General features: G+C 32.3%; 1 protein-coding gene across 1 annotated transcript in view; it reads right to left on the bottom strand.

The window, feature by feature from the left end:
- Window positions 1-18,867, bottom strand: part of LRRIQ1 (leucine rich repeats and IQ motif containing 1) — a 117,062-nt gene that overhangs the window by 13,006 nt on the left and 85,189 nt on the right. The window contains exons 23-25 of the mRNA XM_080394214.1: window positions 11,833-11,965; window positions 10,225-10,285; window positions 5,242-5,362 (exon numbers count right to left, since the gene is read on the bottom strand). Of these exons, the coding sequence (XP_080250340.1) occupies window positions 5,242-5,362; window positions 10,225-10,285; window positions 11,833-11,965 (315 nt within the window). The remainder of the gene's footprint in view (window positions 1-5,241; window positions 5,363-10,224; window positions 10,286-11,832; window positions 11,966-18,867) is intronic.

The following is an 18,867-nucleotide window of genomic DNA, read 5'->3' as shown; positions in this document are numbered from 1 at the left end:
GATATTAGTATGTAAAAAAAAAAAAAAAGTGTTGAAAGGATGTTCAAAACAATATTCATGCTTTCCTACTAGGTATCAAAGCCTAGTAAATATTAATTACTTCAGAACAGTAGAACATGTTGTCACTCACTATAAGTCTTCATTTTCTGAGCACAAAAATTTTAAACATCTTTCATTGGACAAAATGCTTGTCCTTCAATATTCATGTGGTCACATAAGCTGATGTAGCTTACAGAAGAGACAGCTTTATTCCTAAAATTGTGACAACAGTTGGTAAACTGAGTTCAGCATTTTGCTGATGATAATATGTAGTTTGTACTGTAAATACGCTCTATAAATTTACAGTATTTCTACAAATTTCTAAGAAGAAATCATAAATTTTACTATTATTTTCTAGGGATTCTACTAAGCAAGGTAATGCTGAGAAATGAGAGGACTACTAAATAAGTACTTCCATATTTGATCTCATGCTTCTAAGATGTTTTTTACTCACTTTCTATAACATGGCAAACTAATTCAGACTGCATAAGAGGGGGAAAAAAAAAAGAAAGGAGAAAAATAAAAAAGACCACCAGACCACCAGAAAGCCCTTGGTAAAATATGAGTAAAAGCATGAAGAGAGAGAGCTTAAAAATGAGATGTTTACTGCACACAGGGAGTTTATAAATCCTAAATGAAAGACAGCAGTTATGGAACTAGAATATATAGACAATACTAATGCTAAGGAGAAAGATGCAGGAAACCAGGATTTTTTTAAAGACGTGTAGCTGTACCATACACTGTTTAAAACAAAGCTGAAGACTTTCTAAGGACTCTATCAATAAAACGAAGGGAAAAAAAAATCAAGGCAGCGGTTCTGTCAAGAGGAAAAAGAAGAATGGAGAGAAAGGTATAAAAAGGAAAGTGAAATAAAAATTATTGGGGTGTGTTTGTTTCTTTTTCTCCATTGAGTTTGAAGACTTTCCACTATAATAAAGGCATTACTAAACTTTACTTTCACTGATTAACAGAATGGTTAAGTTTGAATTTATCTGAGAAATGAAACTGATAAATGTTTTGTAGTGGAGACAGTATTTATGGGACATTTTTTGAATGAGGGATGATTAAAGAATTACAAGAATCACATCCAAATCTTTAATTTTTTTCCTGGAAAGCAGTGTTTTACTGGTATCAGAGGCTCCCTGAAAGACTAGAATTCGGGGAAGAGAAAAATTAAGAATTCTGGGCAGTATTTCAAATAACAGAGGCACAGTTCCCATTGCATTCCACTTTTAAATTCTGGTTCTTCTGGAAATCGCTGTCAAAAGATTGCAGTTCACAAGACAGGAAGCAAAATGAAAATAAAGTTTAAAATTTGCAGAGAAAAGAAAATGACAAAAATGTGATGACAGGTAAACAATGTAAACATGTAGGAGGTCCAATACTGGTTGACCAGAACCAGATTAGGATGACAGAATGGAGTTGACAATTGTCATAGTCTTCTCACAAACTGGATTAGTATAAAAAAAATCATCCTGTCTACCCAGGTGTAAAAAAAAAAAAAAAAAAAAAAAAATTAACTCCTAATTCTTGCAGAATATTTCAATGCCCATCTTGCCACTTGGTGCTGACTACACTACACTATTTAGGAAAGTATTAAACCAAAAAAATATAACTAGCAATTCACATCAATATTTATGGAATTAATAAAAATACCAGTGAGTGTAGGACTGATATTTGAATCTTGCATAACTCTGACTGTAAGCCACTAACCATCATGGCTGATGTATGTGTATTAAAGAGAAATTATACATCATGTAAAAAGAACTTTTTTTCTGTCATTTTTTACAAAAGGAAGGTAAATTTATGGGAAACTGAAAGGCAGAAAATATAATAAACAAAAGGTTGTTCTAACACACCTACTTTTGCAACTTGCTGGCACTAGGTAACAGAGATTAAAATCTTAGCAGTGGTAAGACAAGGATGACAAAACAAACCCAAATCCAAACAAACAAAAAACTACACGCAAAATACCACCTCAAGAAATAAAAAAAAAAATTAGTTACCATGGAGCATAAAGAAATAACTATGATTTCTGGAAGGAATATAAAGTAGTATGAGAACATAACATACTAATTAGTCTAACTGAACAATTGCTACGCTCTCTTAGGTTATATATATTTTTTTACTTTTTTTTTTTTTAATACTGGGTGAATTTAATGCACTGTCAATTTTCCCTTTGAACATATAACATGGAACCACATCAAATACTTTAAGTACATAAATGCTTTCCTTAAACTGAGATATACTATGTCCACAGCATTTCTTTTATTCTGTAATTCATTTTATTTTGTCAAGGAACAGAATTCAGTTATTTTAGGATTAAACTACCCCGTCCAAACTTTGAAGAAAAAATCTGTAAATTTCAGTGATAAAAACCTTAAAATTCTCTAAACAGGAATTCTAAGAACCTACCTTTGGAAGATAAGATCTATAAAAAGTACATCAAAGTTGGGCAATGCCCCAAAATATTTCTGAAAATCTTGACTTAGACTTTCTAAAAACCCCTCTGAATTAAAGGATAATAATTTGGAAGCACTATATGTTTTGTCTTTACAAAAACATGATCGTTCACATAGTCATGTCCCTGTAGTATATAAAATGCATTTTATTTCAGTATCATATATATTTCTGGTTTTTTTTTGAGTAAATATAGCTAAAATATAATTTATCCTGCATTTTTAGACCTCACTTTTCAGGCCTTAAGATGTCAACTATTTACTGATATAAATAGTGAATTATAAATATACAATATACACACACAATATATATAAATATACAGAAATATAAGAATATATAAGAAACATATGTTACCCTCAACTAATATCTCTGATATATACTAAAATCTCTCTTGGTTGTATAACACAGTTTGCCAAAGACTTCTTACCAATAATTAAAAAGAATTTTGAGCAACAACCAGGATTATGGATGTTGCAAAGTAAATTCAGTAACATTTTATTAATTAAAGCTTACTAAACCATTGACATTGAATACTCCTGAAAAAACAGTACAAGAACTTGATTTAACAATTTACTCAAATGGAAGCACCTCTAAGGTCACAGCATCTTTTCTAAGCTCTTCTGTAACACAAGTGCAGGCTAACTCAAAAGGAATACACAACTAAATCAGTAATTTAGTGATTGAAGCTTGGTTTCTAGGCTTCTTCACTGAATATTTCAGAAAGCAAAAATCAAGTACAACAGGAAAGTATATTATAATGAATAGATTATAAATAAAGGCAAATTTCTAATGTTTTCAGATTAGGGATACTATAGGGCTTATAATTTATTTTTGATCATTGAAAAGAAGCAGTCTTCGGCAAACAGAACTATATAATGAATATGTTTATACATGGCATATAAATTGTACAAAGATAATAGTAATGTCTGAGTTTATATATAATATGCATTACAATTTAATGTTTCATCACTTTAATTTTATATAGATATACATGCAGAAACATATATAGAAAGATGTAAGACCTGGGCCTTTTTTTCCTTAGTTCCTAGACTACTGAAAGGAGAATGAATATGTAATTGTGCTGTAGTAGATGTGTACTTTATGAAAATCATATATATAAAAGACACTGTAAACTGTCTCTCTGTCTGTCACACCTAAAACTCTGCCAGTTGACTGTTCTTCCTGCTTCTTTCCCAGTCTCCTCTTTTTGAAGGCATAATACAATGACTTTTTTTTTTTTTTTACTGTTCCCAAGCTCCAAACACAGGAAAATTCGACATGCCTATTTTTGTCGGAAAAGCTTATTCTCATTTATTTTTCTAGATGGAGGTATAGTGTAGGTTACAATCTAGACAGCAGTTATACATTAATATGAATGCAGTGTATATTCTTTAACTCAATTATTCAAGATATGCATATGTTTTATTCTGAATATATGAATATAACAATAATTTTGCCATTTACATCAGTAGCTTAGACATGTCTCACCTAAATTAGCAGTTAGGAAGCTCATCTAATTTAAGTGGTGGGGCTTCATCACTAGCCAATAGAGAGAAATGAGAAAACTCAGGACACAATTTGTTCTATTCTAAGATGGCAGGCAGGCAGAAAGAATCATATTCTTTCTCAGTGGATGTAACTAATTTATACTAGGATGACAAATTTTATCTAATCTAATTTTAGGAATGTAAGTGAATAAGCACAGATAAATTGTACTTACTGCTATTTTTTGCCTGTGTGGACTAATATAATGTAAATACATCTTTATTCCAAAGTCTTTACAAAGTATGTCGTAAAAATAGAGATATCAAGTATTTTTTGCATGTTTTCCTTGATTTTTAATTTGTTTTGAAAGTGAAAAGTCAGCATATATGAAAACAATCAAAAAAGCAAATCCAGCAATTACATATAATTTACAAAATAATCTGATTTCTATTTTGACATAAAACATTTCAAGAAACTTCACTACTTGAACGGTTTTAAGAATTTCAATAATTTTGCCAAAGTTATTTAATACTGCTTATATTTTCTGTAATGTACATTTTTGGAGTTTGGAAATTTGTTTTATCTGGAAAAGACATTGTACAGAAATGACAAAATATAGTATGTCATATTATTAGAAATATATTAACATTTTCTACAGTTATATTACAGAAAATAAACCATGAAATTCATGATGCTACCATTCTATGATTTTCAGTATTTTTTTTTTCGTTTTTTCTATATATACAGTCTTTTGTTAATTTGTGGGATATTAAAGTGGTAAAAATATAAGGCTTTAAAAGGATCCTCTGCCAGTGAGCTATAGTAAGTTCAGTGGGATGCCTATACTACAGCATAATTGGTAATCAACATGACAGAAATCTGTGGCTTGATTAGGATACATGTTCTGGTATTCAGTTAACAAAACATGCATTTTTCAAACCTTTTTGGAAAAAAATGAAGGAGAACATTAAAAAACCCACTATGTTTTATAATTTAGAGAAAAGAAAGTATTTTAAGAATACAATCATCAGAAGACCTAGCATACATCACAGGGAACTTCCTGGAAAATCACAGGAGGAAAATCTATTGATACTGGTGACATGGTTTTTAAACAGAATTGTAGAAAAAGTACTTTTATGTAAGAAAGAAACGGAAAGATAAGTAGCATGTGTTACCAGGGATTCCAAGCATGCTCAGTACCACCTAGCACTTTAAAGTGATCTTTAGAAGTGATATTGAAAAAAAAATGTAACTTACTTGAAGTTCTTTCTGAGTGTCTGTGTGGCTGCTTATTTTTTTCTCTGTTCTCAGTCAAAGTACTTCCACTGGCCATGGAAACAAGGTCTAAATCTGTGTCTTCTCTGCTTACAGGGCTTGCCTGGAAGCAGTGGGAGAGAATGTACACAATCATGAAACAAAATATAACATTTTCTGAATGCAGCTCACATTACCCCAAATAAACAAACAGGGTCTGTCAAACAACCTTCTTCAAAATGATACCACAATCCTTTATTGTTGCCTAGGCTGAACAAATGCACTATGTCAAAGCATTTTTGTAAATAAGAGCCGATCTTAAAATTGTGGTTTGTGATCTGAGTCAGTGCAACAACAAAAGAAAACATTTTAGTACAGTAATTTTGAAGAAAATCAATCTTGCAGATGGCTGATGAAACCTTAAACAGCTTAAGATCATTTACTGACCAGTCTATAATTTAAGTTATAGTTGAATGTCAGAGATGTCATACTGGATTATTTTCTGCAATATTTATGTTTTATCCAGGACACGTATCGGTTCAATCAGTCAAGGGCCCCAGTAAGTAATTTAATCTTTTAGGTTTTTGCTAATTAACCATAACCATCAGACAGCATTTTAATTACACTTTAGGTAAGAGTATTATATTAATTATAAAATTCTAACATCCAGTGGTGGTACGTTTTGGCTTGAGGCATAGTATCTGCACATAAATATGGCAAAACATAAATGAAAATCACATTTCATTTTAGCAATGGGTCCTTGTTTTGGGAACAGGTAGGACAAATGTTAAAAATACTGACCTGGAAGATAACATACACTGTGAACAGTAGATTGTTAGTTTTGCGGAAATGACTTTGCATTTACTGAACAAGAACTCCCTTTCCTTGAAATGAAAAGCTATTCAACACCAAAAGCATCCATCTAACAATACTGTTAACTAGATATTGAGGGTTGGTAACCATGACGGGGAAAAATCAGACACTGCGGAAGAGCGATCAACAAAATCTCCAGTGTAAAGTCAGTCAGCTGGAAATACTAAACATAAGGATATACTTTTCTAGTCTCTGGACCTTCAGAAGCGGAGTCCAGAAGATAGATTAAGTCCTTCCTCTATCTGGGCTGAAAAGCCTCAAATCCTTTGAGAAGCTAGGTGTCTGAGTAGGCTAATTTTTCATAAAAACAAACAAACAACAATAAAGGAAAGACTATGCTAGTGGTAATGTCACCAAACTTTTGCAGAATATTGTAGTAGCTAGAATGCTCGATCAGGAATTGAAAGACTGGGTCTCAACTCCTCCCTCGGGGGGCTGAAGCCTGCAGCTCCCTTCTTCTCAGGAAAATGTCGTTACTATAAAGTTGTAGGCTACTCTGGAGGAGACGATCTCCAGACTTCCTGTTCAAACCAGCTCACTGTACCAAGAGCAGCACTGCACCAATGCAGACAGGCTTTGTAGTCCAGTGTAACTTAGAGAACTCGGATGAAATGTAGACCTGGTTCATTTCTTTGTCTTTACCCAGTCACTGTTTAATGTAAAATTCATTAACAAGTTCATGCATTTTCAAACCAACAACTCCAAAGATACAGAGATTTTACCCTCTTCCTTAGTGACTGTGTACCCTTTGTGTCAGCACAGAAAGTTTATCCCTTGTTTTCTGATGCTTGCCTTTTATATGTTTAATAACCATGATTTTAAAGTTTTGCTTTGCACAAGTAGCAGGCTGTATTATTGCAGTTAACATCAATATTTTATTTTCTCTTCCATAGCAGTGTCAAGAAACTTTGAAAAGAGTAAGTAAAAGAGTAACAGTTTTACCCTGCCAACTCTTTATATTTTTCACCTTAATATAGTTGTTATAAGCTTGTGAGAGCTCCATATGCTCAAAATCTTTAAACTGAAAGCTTTTAGTATTTCATTAGTAAAAATAATACAATCATTGAGAGATTTAAATCAATGGAACTGATAATTCTTATTTCCATCTAACCTATTTCAACACAAAGCAGAAGTCTTCTAATGTCCCAATCCCAACGACTCAAGAGGCCACAGTATTTTAATCAACTAACCTTTCCATGGAATTATTATCCAACCACTATCATCATAGAATCCGATGTTCATCATCTTGCAGACAACAATATTCAGTGTTATATGCTAGATTTTAATAGGGCTGCCTGGCGCTCTGATGTAAAGTATTTGTTATTTTCTTTCAAATAAAGATAAATATTTTCACCCAATTACAGTCAGAGTAATATTTAAGGTTGTATTAATCACTGGAGCAAACTTAATTTCAAGTTTGTAAAGAACCTGACTGAAAGCCCTCTGAAGCTAATTAGAACCTTCTCTTTTACATCTATAGCTTAAAGCCAAAAATTTGGAAGAAATTTAAGGTACTGGTACACTTTTTCACAGAGTGCAGTACTGGACTTTCATCTGTAGTGATCACCATATTTAACCCTTTAGACTTTTTGCCCTTATGTTTTATTGCTACAAATCCTTTTTCCAATTGGAAATAATTTCAATCAGGAGGAATCTTTGCCTTGAATAAAACTCTGCACCTGAATATTTTTCTTTTCCTATGTTAAATTACCAAGAAATTCTGTAACCTTATGAGGTAAAAAGCGCTTTTAAATTCAAGTTATATCTTAATGATTTGGAGACACTGACTAATATTCAAGTGGTTAACCATGCAGGTAACTTGAACTATATACAAAGATGAATCAGGAAGTCTATCCTACTTGTCATTCAGCAAAATCATATTAATTTCAAGAGCCCAGTTTAAACTGTTAGTCAGCATGCCCTCCTAAAAAATTATGCAGTGGTAGTAGTAAGCAAAATTATCAAATCTTAGATTTACTGCAGGTTACTACATAGGGTTTATTCCTCAATGAGAAGGGCTAAGACTTTATTATTAATACTCAACCATTGAAATACCATTTTGTATCCATGAAAAAGAATGTCTTAAATTCTTGGAATGTGCACAAATATAATTTAGAAAATTATATTAATTTAGTATTTTCAGAATGCAGGCTTATGGAACACATTCAAATTAGGGATACTATTATACACCAGGAAACTTTATGATTGAGCACATGAGATATGAATAAACTACTGGAAATACTCAGGAATGCTTTCCTCATTGAAGTATCTTTTTTTTTTTTAATGTATATTTTCCTATTTTTTTCAGTTTACCAGAGCTTTTCCTACTTTTTGATAAAGATTGTAGCTGTTAACTTTGGTTTTGTTATAATTTCATAGCTTTTATCTGAGTTACTGTGCAAAAGCATTAGAAGTATGTTCACGTTTCAACGTTTAAAAGTTAAAAGAACCCATATAAATTTTAAAACTATAATTCTCCAGCCGTATATATGTACAAACCACATCATTATTTCATTGCCTATACAGTACTTCTTTCTGTATTAGAGATATTTTATTCATTTTTTCTATTTTTTGACCTAATGTTGTCTCTTTCTCTGGATTTCATTCATGTGGAACAGCTATGTAATTATGTGGCACAGGCTGCGACAATCCCATAACATTGCCAGTTATGTGGACACACCACATAATACTGTTGTGGGATTGCAGCAGTATTTTGTGGACAGAATTGCTTACTGTAAATAAGATACAACCTATCTATCTGCACATATACTTACCAATAATTACATAATATGTAATTTAGATAACCTTATTGGATTATCATTTGCTCAAATTACAGCAATTACTATTTCAGATTATGTAACAAATAACTATTAGTGCTGCTGCAAAACCCATTGTAATGGTCACTTGGTTCACGATTTCAGCCACTAAACTTTATCAGGAACCTAAGAATTGGACACAACACAGAGAAAAATCTTGGACAAAATTAAAAAAAAAATAGTAATAGCAACATTTAAGTCTTAAAAGCATTTTTCCAACAGTGAATTTTAGAAGAGTTTATGAAAGCATTTCCAAAACATGCATATTGCATAGGCGGTGAAGCTAAGGAAGACAAAGGTTAGAAAGGGCCAAGATTTCTGACTACAGAATGAGGCATATGACACATCATCTAACTGGGAAATACGTTTTATGCAACATTTTACTTTATGTATATGAATGTAAGACACTAATTCTGTGTAGTCTGCAAGGTTTTGCCTCATTTTTTTTAACATCCACAATCACATTTAGAAGAATATTGCTAACTTGGCAATAAAATGTAAAGTCAGTATGTGTGTGTGTATATATATATATATAAATAAAAAAGTATAAATTGGCCTGCAGGCCTCATAACGGTGCTCACTATCAAAGGAAATTTTGAGTATCTCTGACACTAAGTCTTTTCATTTTGTCAATCTTCAGATCATTAAATTGCTCATATTCCCTTTCCTCCCAATCCACAGGACTAGCCTTTTCCAAAAATACAAGTTTTTTAAATGCTGCAAAGGAAAGAATGCATCATGAAAAGAGTAGAGGGCATTTTATGATTTAAAAAAATAGAGAAAAGAAATTGTAGGAGTAAGTCTGATTTTATACACTGTTTTTAATAATGTCACTGTATTAATATGCACGTCCAACTTACTGTCTTTCAATAAGTGACACTGTGGGGATATTAGAATGATTTAGGTATGTGACTTACAGAATTTAAGAACATTTAAACTTGTTTCATTGACAAGAATACACATTTTCAGCAAATATAATTGGTGCCGAACGGTATTTAATTTTTTAAAACATTACTTAAAAGGTCAATTTAGACACTTTAAAAACAGTAACATTTGCTGTCTTAAAAACAAAATCAGTATCAGATCATGAACTAGAACCCTATATACACACATAGGTTCTTCTGCTCATTTTCTTCTGATCTCCATCAATGGCTGACTTGATGGCCAAATAGAGATATCATTAAAGAATTATATTAAATCAAAAAAAGTCCTCTTTTTTTAAATCAAGTATGCATTTGGAAACACCATTAAGGCATAGCTAAATTCTGAAAAATCCCACAAGGAAACAAGTTCTTACCGTAAGTTGTACTTGTCTACTGTCCTGTATTGTAGGATCTAACTCAGGCAAAAAATGACAGCTGGGAAAAATGTAGAACAGAAATTTCAGTAAAACCCACTGTACTGCGTTCACTAAAATACCTGCACAGAATCTTTTCCTGGAAACACTCTTGCTTAAGTAGAAATGATACTATTTAAAATAATTCCATGGTTAAGATGTATCAGAGTAATTAATATTAATTGATAATGTTAAAGTATCAGAGTAATTATTTTTTAATTTAAGTTTAAAATCAATAAATCATTAACAATTAATATTTTTATTCCAATGAAAGAATATGAATTAAAAATACAAATGTCAATAAACAACCACGTATGAATTTTTGTATGTATCGACATAAATTATAGCCACATAATTTGTCACATTACATAGGAATAAAATTGTTTTCAGTTACATAAATGTATAAGCTGTTCTAAACAGTCTACCAGTGATGTTCCAAAGGAGATCGGTGGGACTTTTGCCACATTCAAAAATGGTATCAAAATCTTAAAAAATGACAATACAAATATTAGCGCATAGCACACACCTGCAGAGGTAACACAATAACATTTTAAAAAACTGTTCTATAAATTTCCACGTCTCCTTACTTTCAAACATCATTACATGTTCTGTTGCAGTGTTTTCATTCAAAATAAAAGTCATGGCAATTTTTTTAAACAAACAGTTAGAGTGTTTCACTATTATGGAACATGACTGACAGATAAATATTTCCTAAAGAATATGTGCTGCATATACTACCTACAGTCATTGATACAATTTAGAAATGTGGAATATTTTTCCATACAAAGCATAACAATATGCAGTCCATTTCATCACAAATTAAATACTCTTTTAATGAAAATAAAGTTAAAATGCTTACACTAAATCCATAGTTTGCCTACTGACATCTTGTTTGGTTTTATTAGAGGTGCTTGGCATTGTGTCTACTAATGACTTCACTAAGATATCAATGGTTTATATTGAATTTATGACCAAAATATACTTACTATGTCTTCATGTTAGTTTAGGGAATGAGATTAACTTTTTCTTTAATTGTACTGATATTTTACCTGTTTAATAACCAAAATTAAATATAGAAGTAGCATGTTTACAACATTTTACTAAAGTATACTATGAACATGTAAAAGTTGGGTTTATGTTTTGAAGTTAAAAAGTGGGTCTTTTACTTCCTTAATCAAATCTAACAATATAGGTAATGTTACAGTTGATCTAATTACATAAAATCATAATATATATCAATAAATTTATAAAATATATGACAAGCACTTTTTTCTACACTCCTTACAATATAAAAATCACTGCATTGCTAGCATAAAGCTATGAAGATATTTATCATAAGATTCTGCAGTATTTTTCATTTAATTATCACTGTGGAAGAAGTATCTGTGCAATGACTACCAAAAAAACCTCTAAAGGCTTCCATGTTTGAGGCCCAGAAATATGATGTACTGCCTGCTAGCTACAAAGTCATATTTGTTTTAGAACTGTTAACCTAGGTTTCACTTTGCAAGATAAATTTAAAATAAAAAAATAAATAAATAAAGTCTAATTTAAAGGTAATGACCTCACCAGTTCATATTTTTGGAACTGGCTGCTTCATAATCCAAAAGCTGTGTATGAAGCCATTGACACGTAAAGTCTTGTCTCCTTTGTAATTTCTCATCTAAAGTAGTATCCAGCTGAGAAAATTCTTCTTTTTCACCTGGGGAGGAAAAAAGATACTCCTGTCTCATTACTTTTTTTTATTTTTTTTTTAAGATTCCCCACATAAACTTTGAGCATATTGCCTTTTACAAAAGAAAAAGGGCATTTACTTTATTTTCTTGCAGAGTCCAACTAACTCGAATTTCTTCAGTTATATTTAAGAAATATTTTTAAATCAATTTTGAATTGTATGGTTTATTTTCCCTTTTGATATTGAAATTGGCCTTCTGGATGCATTTATTTTTATTGGAAAGTAGAATTTTCTTTATTCTGAAATATATACAGAAATATAATATTATACATAAAGCTTGTCATAGCATCTGTGAATGTTTCTTGTTGTGCTATCTCCATCATTAAAAATACAATTCTGTTTACCAATCTGTAAGGTAAAAAAAGTCATCATTATATGCAAAAGTGGACACATGGCAATCTTATTCCTCTGCTTTGTCTTTTACTGAAATGATTTATTAAGAAATTTTAATGGCAATTTCTGATATTGGATTTCAAAGCAATCGCATACCCGATATTATTTTTCACAAATGAATACCTACTTTTGTATCACTGAAGATACCCAAAGATAGAGAATAAAATATTGACATTATGGATAAAAGCTGTACAATTCTGGAGGCCCTTCAGTTTTTGGGACTATTCTGCTGAATCCCAGATATGTTTTGTAGCGCAAGGAAGAGGATTCCAGAATTGGAAGAGCCTGCAGAGGAAGCATTGTTGTTGCATGGCGACATTCATGGATTAGAATAACTTTTCTTTTTCTACCCTTGTACATCAGCCTTACAGGTTATGTCTTTGTGGCACCTTTGACTGAAGGCTTTTATGGGACATCAGAAAACCTTTTTTTTTTTTTTTGTATAAAAGTTTTTTAATTTTCTTTTTAATGTTATTTCAGATGACACTGAGTTATCCTCCTCTTGCTGATTATTTGTTTTCTGCTTTCAAAGACTTTTCTTTCTCTCAGTGACAGGTCAATTCAGTAGCTACTAGAAGTTGCTTAGTAAACCGTAGGAGCATACCTGTCCTTTTGTCTTGAACCAGCAAAGAATGTAGGTCACCTCACTTTGTACCAAGTTCATTTGTCCACTATGAAATATTTAAGTATCAATAACTGTAAAGGAGGTGGGAGATGTCAGACTGTCTTTGAGGTGAATGGTTTCCCCACACTCCATATTTTAAACCTTAGTTTTCATTCATGTTTTCACAACAAACTGAAGTAACAGACTATTCACCAACTCACTTTTAAAGAAGTCTGCTGCATTCTCTGCACTAATTTTTAAACTTATAATTTACTTTGCACAAGCTGTGAAATGTAGTTTCTCACTTGCGTTTTACCTGGATTTGCAGTGAGCTCATTGCTTTCATCTTTTAGCTCTATGGGAATATTGTTAAAGTATCATAGCTTCTTATTTCATAGTCTGAAACACAGATGTCTTTTAGTTGTCCTTTCCATTTATCTTGGTATAGAGAATCTCTATTCATACCAAATCTGTTTCTTAGGCTGAACATGCTCAATTGCCAAACCCATACTTGGCCTAGTTAAAATAGGCAAGGTCCTGGTCCAGAACATGAAATCATTTGTGTCTTGCCAGTTCCTCACAGACTAGAGCTTAGGCAGAAGAATTTATCCTCAGTTGATGTAAAGAACTCTCATTTACCTCCTTAGGAAGACAGAAAATGGAAGACTTGGATGGACAGTCACCAAATGAGGTTGTGAGGCCTGACTAAAAAGGCCAAGCAATGAACTGCTCCATTACTACCAAATATTAAAATATAGAGAATTCTAATTAAAGAGTTCATAACTTCCTGGATTAAAGTGGGAGTTATTTCTCCCTTTCTAAGCATATGATATTGCTTTCTCCCATTCTTGGTTCAGAAGTACAGTTTTCTGACCTTTACGTTTTGAAAATGTATAGGTACCAAGTCTGCAACTACACTGGCACCCTTATAGCTCTTCAGATGAAGAAGATGCTGATTTATAACAGGGGTAAGAAAATTTTCTGCATGACTTCATAAGAGCAGTCTTGGAGATGGAGCCTTCTGTGTATGTTCTCCAAAGAGGAATAACTCCCCAAGAAATTATCTTTAGGTTTTTTCTTATCCATATTTACAGAAAAGTTGGCCCAGTATTATCATCTTTCTCAGAATAATTACTTCTTCCTATTAAAAGGATCAGTATTATTTATGTATTTACTAAAACGTTTGTTTCCTTTTCCTCCATTAAAATCGATGTAGGGATTTAAAATCAGCATTAGAAGTTCATGTCTGAATCTGTGATGGTCAAAAGAAGGTGCACATACAATAAGCTATGATAAAACTTATTAAAAATGAATATTTTTAACTTGGCAAGTTGTTTTTCCAAAATGATTAATAATTTGCCTTAGGTGCAGTTTGAATTTTTGACTGAATTGTTTGAAACACAACTGGCTTTATTTAGTAAAAATTTATTTTAAATTTGTTTTAATATAGTTTTGCATGTTAATTATTGAAACAAGAAAATGCCCAAGATAAAACAACAACAATAGTGGGTTTTTTCCCTTAAAATTATATATGCTATAAAACAAAGTATTGTTGTTCCATGTTAGTGTTAATAGCGGCTTTTTTTCTCAAATGGGCAGACACTGTTCAATAATTTGTTTACTAATGCTGCAGAAAACTGTATTCTGTTTTCTTGTTTGGAACATACTCATATTATTACTTTTTAATAGTAACATCTCTCTTTTTAATTCTTATAAAAAATACTATGTTATGAATTAAAACACAGTATTATCACTTTTCTATTCCACTTATGAACATCATGTGTTTGAGGATCTGGTGTAACAGTATCATTAACATGCATTTGCTTGATAGCTTTCTTAAATTAGAGCTCTGGGTTTTTTAAAAACCTGGACCTGATTTTGTTGAAGTACTTACACTCACAAATTCCACAGAAGTTCCAAAGAGCTGTAAGCATTATGCATCTTTGAAATGGATCAGACCTATAATCTTTAATTGTTAAACCCAGACAACTCTTAGAATATCAAAGAAAAAGGAATACATCAAAGAAGGCACAACTCTGTCAAAAACCAAATTAATCTCAGAGGTATTTAAAGTATCGTACCCTCATTAGATTATCACTTCTAAGCTTTCAATCTTTTTGACTTTTTTTTTTTTTTTTTTATGACACACACGTTAATAATTTAAGATTGGAATAGCCGTACATTTGGCATTAATATCATAATGATTTTTAGGTGTTGCCAATTAATCATCTGTACCCATACTGTGCACTGTAGGCCAGATCCAATGCAGCTTTCAGGGGCACCTACTGCCATTTTCCTACAGAATTCGGGCATCTAAATAAAGAGAACTTATTCAGAAGAGCCTGGGCACCTGAAATGTCCTTGGAACTGAACTTTACAGGAAAATAAGATATTCTTTTCTAGGTCCCCAAATCAACATGCAAACCCATAAGAACCTGAACTTTGGGATCCAGAAAAATGTTATCCTCTGTCAAATTTATTTGCTGGGCATGCTCTGAGACAGCATTGACTCATGTTCAATTTAAAATATGGATGCTACTTATGTACTCTACTATCTCTGGATATTCCATTAAGTGAGTTAAAGGAAAAGGGCTAAGAATCTGTGAACTACTTCTGGTGAAGTGCCCTAAGTTCTAGATAGAGTCAGTTTTCTTCTCATGGACTTTTCTTCAAGATTGATCCAGCTTGTGACCTCAGTTGTACCAGTCAGCTTTAAAAAGAGGACTGAAACACACCCAAAGGGAATAGCTTGGCATGTGGAAGCCTGAGATTCAAATCTCACCAGGCCAAGGAGTATTTGAAACCTATTTTTCCCACTGCCTAAGGAGCACCTCATACCCATGTTCCCCAATCCTAGGGCAAGTGTTCTTAATAGCAAGCAAGTATACAAAAAGAAGGAAGATGGTTACACAATGTGTACATTCAGGGGGATCTTTCAGATTCTGCATTCTAGCTTTCAGATTCTATGCCCTGGAAACATCGATCCTAATTGTTGTAAATCCCAGTTAGCTACTCAGCTCTGTCAATTTATATGCAAGAGGATACTGATTCAACCTGATTCAACACAGCGTTTTTTTTTTTCCAAATCTATTTGTTGATGGGAAGATAAAAGGTCTAACTAATATATCATGTTTCTTGAAACAGAGAAATGTGTAGAGAAGTCTGCATTGTATCCAACCTTTCAAAGTTAAATTCTGTGTTTAGAGGGTGATTTAATTCACTTCAAAACTTGCTTCATACAGAGTAGAATACAAATAAAGAAAGAGACTAAGAAAACTAAGACCTACAATGTGAAAGAAAGGCTTGGAATTTCTTCAGCATTCTAAGTTTTCCACCCTTAATATAAAAAATCTGTGACCAGAGTTAATTTTCTCAATATGTATTGTGGAAATGGTGCTCTTAATACAGAAATTAAGTAGCTGAGCTTGGATACAAAATTAATGTCTGTGCTATTAATACATTGAAATTTTTCTTATCTGTCAGTATTCTGGTATACATTACTGGTCAGCAATATATATTAGGAGGGCATGTGCATGTGAGTGTGTATGAGTGTACAAATGCTATAGAAATATTATACTTAATGAAAATTAAAAATATAGATATCCTGTGACGATTTTTTAATTGCCTTTATGTCTTCTATAGTAATGTTATAAATACACATTAATAAATAATCTTGAAATCCTAAAACTAAAATCCAACTTTTTATCTTTTCTCCATACATTAGTCAAAAACAAAACAACATCATTTCTGTCACAATCTGTATAATACTTGCAGAACAGAAAGAACAACAATATTAGTAATACTGGTATCATGGCAAGAAAACTGAAAAATTGGAAACAGACAGGAAAATAACGATAGAAAAACCACAGCTCCCCCACCTCCACCCCCACCTCAACCCAGAAACTTCCAGTAGAATGTAAAAGAAATCAGAAGAATTTCTTCTCTTCCACAAAAAGCTTGACACATTTGTCAGAAGCTTACTTGTCAGAAGTCACTAAATACAGCTAAGCATTACATAGCAATCACTACATGCCCCAAATACTGGGTTTGGAAAAAGAATAGTGGTCTTTAGCTCACAGGTATTCAGTGAATACATTTATATTAGCAATATATATAAGACTTTCAGACAGTTGGTAGTATCGTGTGGCATTATTTGATACAGAGTTCTTTTCACCTAAAATTATAGTATCTCCAGATAATGTTTGTTTACCTACAACTCGAGTCTGGAATTTTCAGATAACAAAACATATTTCTACCTTACAAACACAGAAACTTGTTTGTGAGAGCTATACTGTACAAGTTAGTTAATTCTAGGTGTTACTTTTTCATCTGAGTAACTTTTGACTAAATCAACTTCCATCTCTAGGATCAGAATGAATGAAATAAAAATACAGCGGTGTCTGAGTGAGCCCACAACTGAATAAAAGATGAAATAGAATTTTTTCACGAGACTACCACATCCGGTTACTATGTACAAAATTTCTTGATGCTTAAAAATGCTTTATCAATTACATCACAAGGAGTTTTGAACACGGGAGTGCTGATCAACCCACAAGAGCACATCTCCAAAATTATAAAAGCAAATAGTGAAAGGAGAAATAAAACATTTCTGAGTATTTTTTCTAAAGCTTGTACTTTTTCTTTTTTTTAACCAGATATTTCAGATTCTTTTTATTTCAGACTATAAATGAGGTCTACTATGTTACTATTCCATCTGTAAACCTCCTCTAATCTCTTCATCTGCTATTGTAATCATCTCTTTTTTACCACATGGCTATTCTTGGCTTCATCCTGACATCATTCTTCCTTCACTGAATCTAGGTATTGATCACACCGTCAGTTAAGACCATAGTCTTTATTTTGGCTGTCCTTTTCTTCCCTGTTTTCATTCCTGTTTTTTGCTGTCTTTCACACTGGGCTCTATTTCTGGGTGATTAACAACCAGTAACAAAGCTTCACCTACTTAGTTAATTCTGCTTCAGTGGTTATCATATTTCAGCCCATGCCTTCTGAGTTCTCTCTTTGGTATCTTACTATTAAGTTATGCAGAAGCTGAGACCTTTCATTGATACTCCTAAACCACTGAAACTGTACAAATTTCAGTTTCTGAATTCAAGGAAAACAGGATTTCATACTTGGGTCTTCCCAAACATTATTTTCTATTTTGCCACTTATTCTGTCTTGCCTCTGCAGAATACACCACTACTACTAGTTATCAGTAGTACTTAGTATTTATCCCTAGCTTACTGTTCATGCTCAGTTTGTTCCTTTCCCCACATTGAGGCAAAGCCATGTCTTACTTAATCTTCAATGGTGTACTTTCAAGAAACCTCATTTAAAGTTATTTCTCTCTATTCATATCACATTAGTGATGATGTTCTCCCAGTGTGTCCTGATTATTTATTTTCTTTCATTGCAGCCCTCTGATCACACAAACATATTGCAAACTATTACTCCATACTAAATTTCTTGTGTCTTTTACTCTTGTGAACATGGTATGTTTCCCTTTGAATGGCTTCATAAGCTTCACTTTCCTGGCACTGACTTCAAGGCAGCATTAAACATTGTTTCTTCCAATTTATCCAACTTCCACAACTTTTTTGGGCTGTCACCACTTTCTGTACTCCTCCAGTTATGTTAAACACAATTTCTCAATTATCTTATATAACCTCCTTCATAACAATATCATTTTCATATCATGATATTTCCTAAGACATATAATACCTGAGTTATCTATAAACCTAAAGAAATATTTCGCCTGAGGTGTGAACATAGGCAATTGCTGATTTCATTTTTTTGCTAATTTATGACTGTTCTGATCTGATTCAGGCAGTGAATTTTGGAATAAGAACTTGAAGATCTATTTGAAGGA

Source organism: Falco punctatus (assembly GCF_963210335.1).
Source record: "Falco punctatus genome assembly, chromosome: 6".
Taxonomy (NCBI): Eukaryota; Metazoa; Chordata; class Aves; order Falconiformes; family Falconidae; genus Falco; species Falco punctatus.
This window is presented reverse-complemented; position numbering and strand designations above follow the sequence as displayed.